General features: G+C 35.2%; 1 protein-coding gene and 1 pseudogene across 1 annotated transcript in view; both read left to right on the top strand.

Annotated features, from left to right (window-relative positions):
• Window positions 1–13,957, top strand: part of LOC145765069 (translation machinery-associated protein 7-like) — a 56,539-nt gene that overhangs the window by 19,752 nt on the left and 22,830 nt on the right. Inside the window, exon 2 of the mRNA XM_082576808.1 lies at window positions 7,581–7,724. Within this exon, the coding sequence (XP_082432934.1) occupies window positions 7,581–7,724 (144 nt within the window). The remainder of the gene's footprint in view (window positions 1–7,580; window positions 7,725–13,957) is intronic.
• Window positions 931–3,125, top strand: LOC145765664 (uncharacterized; annotated as a pseudogene).

Here is a 13,957-nt window from a genome sequence, read left to right on the forward strand (position 1 = left end):
TTTTAAATCCAACATCATTTGTCTAAAAGTTATTATTTCGACCAGTTTTTGATACCCATCAATTGAATAAGAGATTATTAAGGTTTTCAAATATTTATTGAAACAGAAAGTTACAGCACAACTCTGTTTTCTAACAACCAGTCGTGTTGACTCATGTGTATGGTATATAGTTTGTAAGTTTATAAGCAGTTTTCTCTAATATATTTAATTAAGTTAATATATGTAGTGAGTATTAAACTAATCTATGATATATGTCATAATTATGCTTCCTCGTACAAATCCTGGTTCACTAAAGTCATGCTCAATGGAACACATTCAGAATTATTGTTTGTTGTTAGGACACAAAAATGTGATGAATGCTTCACAGATCACTCCTGACACCATAGTGAGTGAGCATACCTTCTTACCAACAAAACTTACCTTCTACATAACTTGTCTATTAACAATAACGATAAGTTATAATATAATTATGTTAGCTTACATGAAAAACTAAGGGAAACAACTTTATATTGTTCATTAGTGGTCAATAACTCAATAATACATATGTTTTTAATAGGTACAATGGACAAGTGTAGTGTAGGTGTATTGCTTGATAGTGAATGTCATAAGAGAAAGTACTTATATCAAAAACAAAAGCTACTTTTTGTAAAAAATCTAAATGATGAAGAGCAAAGTCTACTTCATATTCGAGTAGCAGATGAGAATAAAAGAGAATGCATTCTTGAGACAATCTGTATGTTCCACAGACATAAGTATATTGATACTTATTCATCAAAGCAGAAGACTTGCTGTGACGTTTTCAAAGTTCATAGAAAACCTGTGCAAAATTTAAGTTTGCGCACTATCAGTCTGGATTGGCACGAAAAAGTTAAATCTTGTCAGCCTTCATTAAAACTCATACCTGGAAAAAAACTTTGTTCCAATTGCAGAATGAAAATTCAACGATTTATAGATACTTCTGAAACAGCTTCTTCATCTAGTGAAAGCGATATACAATCACTGCAGGTAGATAGTGTCAGTGGTGACTCATTGAACAATTTAAATGAAAGTTTAGGCAATTTGGGTGAATCACCAGTGAAACTTCAAGGCATTCCCTCAACCAGCAAAGCCAGTTATGGTAAAAGAAAACTGGCAAAAATAAACAAAACAGTACAATCAGAATTAACTAAAGTTTTACGTACGGATTTTGATAATGAGTGTTTCACAGAAAACAATAATTGTATTGTTGAAAGAGAAAAAAATAATCAAGAGTCGTTTCAAATAATGATAGCAAAAATGAAAGAAAAAATTCACTGCAACAGTTCTACAAGGGCAGATAAAATACAAGTATTAACCATGGCTCCAAATAACTGGCCAAGGAAAAAGGTTTCTGAGGTATTTGAAGTAAGTGAAAGACTAGTTAGACATGCTCGTCAACTGGAAAGCACAAGTGGTATTCTCTCAATACCGCCACCACGAAAAGGAAAAACACTATCTGAGGAAGTGATTCAAAACGTAAAAGACTTTTACAACAACAACGAAAACAGTAGAATTATGCCTGGAATGAAAGATCGAATAAGCCTTGGTAAAAAAAGGTACGAACAAAAAAGGCTGCTACTTTGCACACTGAAAGAACTATACACTGAATTTAAAAAGCAAAACGCTGACATCAATTTGGGATTTTCCAAGTTCTGCACACTTCGTCCGAAGTGGTGTGTCAGTGCAGGAGCATCTGGTACCCACAGTGTATGCGTATGTACCATTCATCAAAACACAATTTTGTTGTTATATGCAGCGCATATTGAAGAAAGCTACAAACAGTTGATTGCGCTATCAGTATGTGATGTTGAAAACAGAGACTGCATGCTCCAGCGTTGTCCAAACTGTCCAGGGTTTGGTGTAGTTGAAACATTGCTGCAAGAGAAATTTGAAGATCTCAATCAAGAAATTTCTTTCAAGCAATGGGTATCTGTTGATCGAACAGACCTAATCACACAATCTTTATCTGTTTCAGACTATATCAAGCTTGTTATCTCAAAACTAATAGGATTAGCACCACATCATTTCATTTCAAAATCACAAACCAATTACCTTAAAAAGCGAAAAGAAAATTTAGATAAAGAAACTGCATTAATTTTGATGGATTTTTCAGAAAATTTCTCTTTCCACATACAGGATGAAGCACAAGGGTATCACTGGACACACAACACTTGTTCAGTGCATCCCGTAGTTTGCTACTACAGAAACAGCATTGGAGAACTGATAACTACCAGTCTTTGCTTTCTTTCGAGTGAATTATTACATGACACTGTTATGGTTTATCTAATCCAGTGCAAAACCATATACTTCTTGCACCTATTGCTACCAGAACTAAAGTGTGTTGAATATTTCAGTGACGGTTGTGCCGCTCAATATAAAAATAGAAAATGTTTTTATAATCTATGCCAACATGAAAAAGAGTTTGGTGTAAAAGGATCATGGTCATTTTTCGCTACCAGCCACGGCAAGTCTCCGTGTGATGGTATTGGTGGAACAGTAAAGAGATCTACTGCAATGGAGAGTCTTCGATGTCCTTTCAGTGATCAGATTCTCACCGTTGATGCAATGATGGCATACTGCTCAAAATCTCTTACTAAAATTACATTCTTCAAATTGTCTCATGAAGATCTAGCCAAACAACGGATTAAACTGGAAGAGAGATATCAAAATGCAGTTACAATAAAAGGAACTCGTGCCTTCCATTATTTTGAACCTGTTACTGCAACCCAACTGGGCATGAAGCGCATCAGCAATGACAGTGAATTGGCACTAGTAGTTGATATCAACCCATCAAAACAACACACTGCTGCACAAAGCATCAACATTGGACAGTATGTTTCAGCTTTGTATGACAAAAATTGGTACATTGGCATTGTACAACAGGTTGACAAAACAAATGAAGATATTTTCCTAGAATTTATGCATCCCAAAGGACCATCATCTTCATTTTTTGGCCAGAAAGGCAAGATACATGCAGGGTACCATTTCAACATATACTCTGCACAATCACTCAACCAACACTTGTGAATTCGCGTGGACAGTACCAAGTGCCTGTACAATCAATTGAAAGGATAACTCAGGCTTTCTTGTATCATTGTAAACATTAATGGCTCCATTTTACTACAACTTTTCTTATGCTAGAGCAAGACCAATTTATTGTGATCATCGATACTATACTGTAGAACTTCTAGTTTAAATTCATATTTAATTTAAGGATTCTTGTTACATTGCTTGAAAATTATAATGCTAACTTTTATTGCTGACGTTGATTGCTGCTGAATTACTAAACATTAAGTTCTTGTGTTTTTTCTTGTGTTGTTTGATAAAAAAAACAATGTGCGTGCCTTGAGGTTAGACAGCTTCAAAGACTTAATCAAAAACTGATATGTACTAATAGTGAGTAGTCAGGTAGTGAGTAGTCAGGTAGTGCTGATGCCAGGAAGATCGCTCCTTTTCAACAATTCTAGTATCATTGTATTTGTTAGATGCTTGTATCAAATAATTTTCATTGTTTGATTTATATATATGTGTGTAGGGTAGACTATAAGACTATGGTATATGTATTTCAGTATATATATACGTGTATAAGCAAGATTCACCGCTGTACATATATAATTATATATACATGGTGAATCTTGCCTTATGAATATATGAGAGTGCTCGATGACAAGAGTCAGAGCATAATATCACAAAGTGGATCCAATCACATTATAGCCTTGATCCATATAATTAAGTTCTCCTTTTAGCATAAAGTTCTCCTTCTTTTCTGATGAGCTCCTCAGGACAAAACCAACACTAGAGAACTTAATAAAATATGAATCTATAATGTAATCTGTTTCACTTTGTGATATATATATCTGGTATGATTGCCAATACGGTAGATTCAGAGTGCTCAATGATATAATCAGAGCAAAATATTGTATAGTTCAGCAAACAAGTCAGTTACATCATATGTATGTGTATAGCAGACCATAAATGGCAGGTAGTGTATGTATGCACACATGCAACTTATATGCATATGTGCAGTATGTGTCTTCATATATAATGCCTGCATTATTGCTAGATGTTCTGACTGAGTCTCTTTACATATTTGTTAATCTTTATATATATTTAGTTATTTCGCTGTCTAATTATCCGATTCTAACCCTTAGATAACCATTTGTAAACTCTTATGTTATTATTCAGTGTATTGTTGTATGGTATTTTTGATGTGTTAGTTTTGTTGTGGAAAATTAGTTCAAGAAAGAGTAGGTACCGTACCCGAAGTGACAAAATGTTGTTCTGGAATTTAGAATTTATCATTGTTGTTCAGATGGATCTATGGCTTAAAATGTTTAAGTAGCAGGATCCATATTAGTTTAAAAACATAAATTTTTGGCACAATCTTGTTGTTGGCTCCTCTCCCTGAAAGTCATTGAGGAGGAGCCATTCCAAGTTGTTTAATGGTCAAGCCATGGCCTCCCCCACACAGCCACAAGCTTGGTCGCTTTTGTGGGATTTGTCCATAGGGTGGTTGTGTCCAGGGAAATTGGGAGCTTGGGGCATTCAAATGGGTGTCTTGAAGGTGTGGAGGGTGGTTTTGCATTTGTTTGGCACAATCTTCTTCAATTATAATATTTAATGAGCCTATTTTAAATTATAAACATACAAAACATCATTAGTGGAACTTGGCATATAAACTGCAGTTGCAATTAAAAATAGTACTGATTTTCAGACACAAGCTTTTGTTTTCACTTTGTGAGGTGAAATACTCAATAAGCCATTAATTTTATTTCTGATATCAGTTCTCCTTGAAAATACCTTTAAAATGATACATTGCATGTGATTGTAACTAGTGAGCACCATGAGTTATTTATGATCAAAAATTATGTTCCGCATGATTGAGCACAATTGGGGCTACTAATAAACATGAGGTTAAAGGTCAAAGGTGATGGTCAAGAGCTTTAGTTTTGAGTGATAAGGCTTAAGAAGTATATGTCCTACAATACCTGAAAATATCAATCAGTACAATTTCTTACAAGCTGAGAAATCTCTTCCTATAGTTAAACTTGTGAAAGCGAAATGGATTTTACGCTTCAGCGATCACAAAAACCAGTCAACTTTAAGTGGCCGTAACTTTTGTTTTAGTTGACCCATTTAAAAAACAATTAGTTTTTTGAAATCAGGAAGAAAAGTTTTATCAGTGTGTGAATTTTCATTGAAATCTGAGAGGGTGGGTTACAAAATGCCATTTTTCTGGATCACTTGACATGGAATGACCCTTATGTCAAATGATTGCTCTTGATGGATATCATCTACTCTTTTTTAGCTTAAGCTACAAAAAGCGTTGAATAGACTAATGCTAGTTGCAAGCTAAAAATAGATCGTAATGAAATATTCAATAACAGTTACAAGGAATGTTAACCAATAAACTTCTGGCTCAGTATGGCCTCTTCATATTCAACGCTAGCTTCCCATGTTGTTCCACAGCTACTGATTTTCCCTTCCACGTGGAAATGCGAACAGGGATTTACACTTTTACAGTCATGATGAACATCAAGTCAAAAAATTGAAACCGACTATGTGCGCCTAGAAATGACTTTAGATGCGCTGTTAGCAAATTTACACTGCACATCGACCAATTGGTGAACAGTAAACAAAAATCTCATTAAATTTAGTTCTGGTGCTTTAGTGTTATTTTAGTACGCCAATATTATTCTTCTGAATAAAATGTGATTTGATCAAATTAGTTGTTCTGCAAGAAATGGTACGCTTGGCAGTACAGAGCGTCGAAGTGGTACAAGATCGTAAAAAGGTTAGGAACCCCTGCTTTAAAGGAATGCATGTTTTTTTTTCAAGAGAAAGTATTTTATTTGTAAAATATGGATGATATCAAAAATGGATGATAACAAAAATATCAATGCTTTAGATCAGCGGTTTTCAAACTTTTGCAAAAAATATGTGTAATGGTCCCCTTGCAATTTTTTCAATGACACATTGTCCGCCATAAAATTAAGGTAAATTTGCACCATAACGTTAATTAACCTGTTACATGCAATTACAAATTCACTTGTCCATAAGATGAGTGCACCTGATTTGGTGTTATCAGTTCTTCTACGTTAGATTGTGTTTTGCACAACGCAACCTTCTCATCACGCATCACATTTATCCTGTTTCGAGCTTATGTTTTGATAGCAAGTAATATTAAAAATGCTTTTTCACATTCGTAAGTTGTTGGAAAGGAAATCAACAGTTTTGGGGCCATCGTTGCGATTTCAGGATAAGGCTCCACCGTTTCAGTCCAAAAGTCGCAACGCATTCCTCAGAAAATAGATTTTGCATCCCTATCATTCACCAAACCAATTAACTTTTTGATTTAAGTTGTTTTCCGAAGGATGATTGGCTGATTGCTAACATTTGTTCCAAACGGGTTGTTGAAACTATTTTTAAAGACCCTGTATGCTGGAAAAGTAATGGTAAATTTTCTCTCCATGAGTGGAAACGTGTGGTGGCTTGTCTCCAAAAAATGGTAAAGCAGATGCAAATTGCTATTAAGCCTATGTCATCAGCATAAAAGCTGTACATGCTCAACCAGCCATGAACACGCGACTGCCTAGCGTACCGGTAGCCTAAAAATATGAAGTTTGGTAACTTGGATATTGCAAACACGTCTAAAAGTTAAAGAATTCTTTCAAGAATTTTTAAAGCTTATATCATAATATCTTCTTTCAAAACCAGACAAAATTGCAACTTAGCCTACACTGCTTATTGGTCTCATCAGAAAGTTCTTATTCACATAGAATTTTATTCATGATTCTATTTGAATAAGAATGTTATACCTATTAGCTATTATACAGTGTTTCTTGAGCTTTTTTTTTTTGTCTCAGGCTGCACCTGCAGACCTTTGAAAATATGACGTCGAGCAAAGCAAACACAAACTTTTTTCGGTATAAATCTACTTATAGACCTTTTTGGGAAATTTTGGGTATAGGCCTTTCAGTAATTCATTCTCTTGAATTGCTTGCAAATTTATATATATTACATAGGCCTCATAGTTGCATTATGTTTAAAATATTTCAATGTACATGTTAAAGTATGTTCAATGAGATAAACCAAAAAAAGAAAGCAAAAATATTCATAAGAATTAAAGCCTTTATATTGTAATAATTTGAAATGATAAAAACACACAGCACAACCTTTGGTTGAGAAAAAAATTGGCTCTGGCCAACAAAAGATCACACCATTTACTAAACTGAACTACCCATTTTATTACCTCAGATTCAGAGAACACATACTTTCTATCCCTAATTCTAAAATTAATAAATTACAGATTTTTTTGAATGTTTTTTCTATTTTCCTGTAGCGCACTTGACGACCTTCTGCGGTGTACCGGTTAAGAAGCGTTGCTATTAAGAGTATACATATAATAACCGATATACCAGCATGTAAATAAATAGGAAAAGGTAGGTTAAAACTGTAAAGGTTTGACATGTGCAAATAAATTCCACAAATATTGGTTGGCTGTGTCAAATAATGTATCAAATATTTTTAAAGTGTATTTTAAAGAAGTGTTTGCTTTGTAGGAGGTAAAAAGAAACCATTAAAGCAACCCAAGAAAGCCCAAACAGAAATGGATGATGATGATAAAGCATTCAAGGAAAAACAAAAAGAAGAAGCAAAGAAATTGGCAGAAATGAAAGCAAAGGCGGGAAAAAAGGGCCCTTTGTGTAAGTTGTTGAATTTCTTATGTACTTCTCAAACTTTTTGCTGAAAGTTTTTGATTATTACCTTACAACCAATCTGCACTCTTATAATGGGTATTAGGGAGTATTTTTCTCACACACTGCAGCAGTCGGCTGTTGCATTGTTGCACATGGTATTTGAAAACCGCACACCAAATGTGTGTGTGTGGCCAACACTAATAGACGTTAGTTTTGCCTTGGCAGGTTAAAAATGTTTTTTAGTCTTGTTTTTTATCCGTTTCATTTGTTTGTTTTTTTTATACATACTATTTCCAATCGTTTATACATTTTTTAAAGTAACAACTGTTTTGATTTATCAAAAGCGATAATAAACTATATCTATAGTGGTTCACAATGGCGAGCCCCCCAGTCAGTTGGGGCTAATAGTGCTACGGCGAAGAAAGTGTTTAGTGCAGTTAGTCACTTAATGACGGACTCTGGAAAACCCCTTAGGGAGACCAGGATTCCTGTAACACAGATGTTACACTGACCTCCTTACATCAAACAAATAATATACAGGTGTGTGGTTGTAAGATACTTCACAAAAAAAATTGACAAATGTAGGCTAACAATTAGTAGGGGAAGACACAAGACCTCCTCCTTTCGTGGGATGAGGAGATTGGACGCACGCATAAGCAAGTAAATATGACATACTGTTACTGAATTACTTTTTTAAAAGTGTAGGCGTGGTGGGATTTGTGTAACAGCTGCAAGCAGTTTCAGCATAGCTTGTTGTGATTACTTATGTGTATACCACAATTAATGGCTTTTATGGTCCACAGCATTTGTGTGGGCGCGTGGTTGCAGGAATGCAGGGGTAGGCTACCGTAACACACGTTCATCATGAGAGACAAGGCGATGTCGTAGTTCCCTGGAAGCCTTTTAGCTTAGGACGATACCGTATATACATATCTAGTAATTGCAGTTGCAGGAATGCAGGGGTAACACTCGTTTATCATAAGAGATAAGGCGATGTCGTAATTCCCTGGTAGCCTTTTAGCATCTTCATTGCCACCATATCAGATCGTGAATGCAGTTATAGAGGCTTCTCCGACCTCGTTTTGGGAACTCCAGACATTGCTGATAATTGCAGAATTCTCTTTCAGCGTTTCTGATTTTCGCAAACTTCTTTTCCCTTTTCCAAATATCGATGACGTTGTGTCGCATCCTAGTGACCATGCATGGAGGAAAAGAAGATATTCTTTAACATCTTTAATACTTAGGTTGGCTTCTTTGATTCTCCTGGCTTTGTTGAAGCGCTCCTTGGTCGAAGTAAATATCATCATGTGTGTCAGTCTTCCAATGATGCAGTAACATAGTAACTACGAGTCATTCCATGTATAATCAACCAGGCCCTGTAACCACTACTCTTGGATTTTGATAATTTCAATATATGTTATAGACCTTGGAAAATCCTGAAGATTAAAAAAATTTTTTTTTAAATATCTCCAGGCGTTTTCGAGTTATTCAAATTTGAATTTTTTGCCACATGATGGCGTTTGGTTAGTGAGCACTGGTCACGCTTCATGATTTTCTTTAATATCTTTATTTCTGAAGGTAGAATAATGAAACAAATGTCGAATCCAGGATTTTTGGGGTCAAGGAATTCGTTTAAGCACATAAAAAATCTATAACACACCTCCTTCATGGAGTTAATTAAGTTTTTTTCGTTAATGTCAAAGTTCAAGTTTACGATGCAATTACAAAAATAGCAATTGCATTGGAAACATAATTTTTGCACTTTTGTGTAGCATGGTTCATGTATTTTCATATATCCAAAAATTGGAAACTTGTTTTTTGTGCTTTAGGAGTAAAGTTAGTTTTAACAGCAATCACTATTTTTATGATTCTTATAAGATATAAAATGCAGATTTGAACAACATTGTATAACTGGTCATACATTATATGCAAGGTTGCAATTCCAAGGCACCAACTGCCAGTGTTTAAACATTATTTACCAAAAACATTAATTACTGCCTGCTAAAGGTGCACTCTGAGAGAGGTTACAGTGAATTCGAGTTCCTTTTTGAACTTCAATTTGGCCTACTCCAAATTTGATTCTTGACCTTAGTATCATACCCAACCAAAGATCTGGCACACAACAGTAAAAGTTATTGCTCAAGCTAGTAACAAAGCAAATTGTAACAATCATTTGCATGCAAGATTGGTCCTTATTTAAATGCTTTATACCAAGTTATCAACCCCCACAACTTTTTAATATCAGTGGCTTTTCCTCCTCCCAAAGCATAATGGGTACACCTCTAACATCTATGCAGTTTTCACACATTAAATGTAAAAAGAATACCTTAAAATGAAAGCAAGACAATACTTAACACAATATAAAATTACCCAGTCAATATGTAGGCCTAGTAACATAACTGTACAAAATTGTACATACTGCACCACTGTACAAAATTGTACATACTGTTCATAAAATGCCTATGTCACCATACCAAAGTTAAAGAATTGTCATTCTCTATTGGTGTAGGCTTTCATCACTGTTTTTAAATCTTCTGCAGTGATACTGTACAATCTTCCAGTTGTTGTAATCGGTGCAGCAACTTTGCATAGAATTTGCTGGAAAGGAACCCAGCATACATCGTCCTTTGATGGCCAAAAAAATGTATTTGTGGGACCTGGTGGGTGCATAAACTTCACTTGAGCATCCAACTGAGCACTGTCGACTTCGTCGATTAATCCCATCCACCACTTTCCATCATAGTTGCAAGCTACATAGTCATTCACAGCAACTTGCAAATCATCTCTGTTGCAATGTGAAAAGTAATGAATGCCTGTGAAGTTGTTATCATCACTTGTTCGCTTGTATCCTATTGAAGATTTCGAAAGGGGTTGAAAATAGTGGAAAGATCGTGTTCCAGGTATTGTGCTTCCTAATAAAAACCTTGATACCATTGCAAGCCTGTCCTTTTGTAAATCTTCTGAATGCAAAAACTCGAATGCAATTCCATTGATGTTGTCACAACAATATTTATAGAATGCTTGTGTGGTTGTAATCTGGTCAGATGTAGGTCTTTGTAAGCTAGCTCTCTTAACCAGTCGTTTAACAGTACCTCCAACACCATCACATGGAGATTTCCCGTGACTGGTTGCAAAAAAGGACCAACACGCTTCCAGGTTGAAATCACACTTGTGATGGCACAAATGCAGCATATTTTTATAATTTTTCTATTGTCCAGCGCAACCGTCCGAGAAATATTCAACTTTAGTAATGGTGCTGGACAAGCTTGGAATCAATGCAGTGAGTTTGTACAAAAGCCCATGCACAAAAGCTGTGTCATGTGTTAAGTCATCTGAAACAAAGCAGAATGACTGCTGCATCAAGATGTGATCTTGCATATAATACACAACAGCGGGGTGGATTGTACATTGCTGCTGGTTCCAGTGATAGCTTTGTACTTCATCTTGGATTGTGAAAGTGTAATTCTCAGCGAAATCCAGCAAAATCACACAAGTATCATCTGTTAAAGAACTTTTTCTGGAGTTTAAGTATGTAGATTGGCATTTAGCTATGAATGAATGCTTTGTAAGATCATCCAAAACTCTTACAATTTCTTGAATCCATTCATGTCTCGTCATTAACACTGTGATAAGATCCATCCTGTCTGTAGACTTCCATTGTTGACATTGGACTTCATCATCAAGTTCCTCATCATACTGTGCAAGAAAAAAGCCTTCTAGTGCTTGAGACCCAGGACATTGTTCACAACGATGCAACATGCACATTTTGTTCTCCGTGCTGCATACTATTTTGTCAATCAATGTTTTGTATGTTTCATTGTTGTTGGCAGCATCAACCAGAAGGATTGCATTTTGATGTTGGATGCACACACAGACAGAATGACTGCCTTTGGATGATACAGGGACACACCATTTGGGACGGAGTGAACAAAACTTTGAGAATCCAATCTTCAGCTCGGGATTTTTTTCACAAAATGTGGCATATAATTCCTTCAAATTGCACAAAATGAGCCTCTTTTGCTTATGAACATTTTTGGAAACACTTACGTAATCTTTAATTCCAGGCATTAAACGGGTAAATTCATCATTTTCATACATAGATAAAACAGCAGCTTTTGTGTCATCAGATATTTTGTTTCTTCCAGGAATAGTTGGTTTGGACAAAATCCCAACAGATTCTTTTTCTTTCATTGCTCGTTTAATCAAATACTCAGATTCACCAAAATAGGCAGCAGCTTGCTTAATTGACCATGATTGGGGTTTCAGTGTGAGGAGCATTACTTTTTCATTATATGAACTTGCACCAGCAATCTTTGTTTTGACATGTTCCATTAACAGATCTTGGTCTTTTGCTTTTTTCTGCAACAACTTGATCTCTTTTGCAGTGATGGTAGTGTTTCCATGAATTGTAATATTTTCTTCTTCTGTGCCAATAACAGTTGCAAAAGAGTTTTCTAATTTTCGTGCCACCTTTGATACTTTATCTTTTGCTTTTAGAATACGCTGTCGTTTTGGTAGACTATGTGAAGGTCCAACTGGAGACATGCCAACAGATAGAAAAGTTTTATTTAACGTTTCTTTTGCTAAATCTTGGTGAAACTGCGATTTTGGATCACAATCAAAGCTGGAATTTAAGCTGTCAGAATCACTTGTAGATGGATTTGAACTTGTTTGTGAATCACCCAAACAATTATAATCTGTTTGAAATCTTTTGTAGCATGTCGCACAAACGCGCCATCCAGTTTTAACGCAGATTGAGAGTTTTTCCATCTTTTTGGCAATTTCAAGTGTAATTAAAATGCTACCTTTGGCTTTCTTCTTGTGAGATTTATAAATGTCACAACAATTTTTGAACCTGTGCTGAAATCTTGACGTCAAAAAGATCTCTTTGTGGTGCATGCATAAATTAGTTACTTCCTCTGCTTTGTCTTTCAAAGCAGTTCTCCATAATAGCAACTCTCGGTCTGCAGAACATAAACTTCCCAAAGGTATCAATTCAATTTTCGCTGTGTAAAAAGTTTTATGACAGTCTTGCTGCAACAAAACACCAATAGTGCAACATTCCATTTATATTATAACAGATAAATGCTTTATTATTATTCTAAATCTAAACAGAGTATTGTTGGTTAAAAGGAGGAGGCTATAACCATTATAGGCCTATAGATGCTACCATATTTTTTTTCTGTAGGCAGGTAGGTCTATCCAATACATGTATTTCTAGCTGAATTGCTCATTGGTCCCTTATATCATTTTCAACTTGCAAAAAAAATATCTAAGCCATTTCATCAAAATCAAATTGACTCAAACTTGATATCATCAAATTGGGGCTTGCTGTTAAAACCAACTTTATTCTTAAAGCACAAAAAACAAGTTTCCAATTTTTGGATATATGAAAATACATGAACCATGCTACACAAAAGTGCAAAAATTATGTTTCCAATGCGATTGCTATTTTTGTAATTGCATCGTAAACTTGAACTTTGACATTAATGAAAGAAACTGAATTTACTCCATGAAGGAGGTGTGTTATAGATTTTTTTATGTGCTTAAATGAATTCCTTGACCCCAAAAATGCTGGATTCGACATTTGTTCCATTATTCTACCTTCAGAAATAAAGATATTAAAGAAAATCATGAAGCGTGACCAGTGCTCACCAACCAAACGCCACCGTGTGGCGAAAAATTCAACTTTAAATAACTCGAAAACGCCTGGAGATATTTAAAAAAAAATTTTTTTAATCTTCAGGATTTTCCAAGGTCTATAACATATATTGAAATTATCAAATTCCAAGAGTAGTGGTTACAAATTTAAAAAAAATTGGTTGATTATACATGGAATGACTCCTACATCAGTATCATCAACAATGACATTTACTGGACCTTTTCGAAGAGAAGTATAATCAAGGGATTTCGCTACAATGGAACCGTCAGCATCATCAGAGCATTTTGCTTCGCGTAATTAACTGCCATGCGATGTACCTTTTTCCTCTGCTTTGCAGTTTCATTCTTGTGCATTTCGTTTTTCAAGATTCATTGTGTAGATCAGATATTTTCAATGTAGATATTATTGTAAAATCATCAGAGCAGTTGTGAACTTCAACTTCGGATTGTCTCAGAAGGGTAGAAACAAACGTGTAGCGATCTTGAGTAAAAGGAAGTGAATTGCTCGGATCAAGTTTTACAAATGTGCTCTGTGGAACGGAATTTCGGCGCAAGTGCTCGTGACTTTTAGTACTTTC

Source organism: Aplidium turbinatum, chromosome 2, assembly GCF_918807975.1.
Source record: "Aplidium turbinatum chromosome 2, kaAplTurb1.1, whole genome shotgun sequence".
NCBI classification, from domain to species: Eukaryota; Metazoa; Chordata; class Ascidiacea; order Aplousobranchia; family Polyclinidae; genus Aplidium; species Aplidium turbinatum.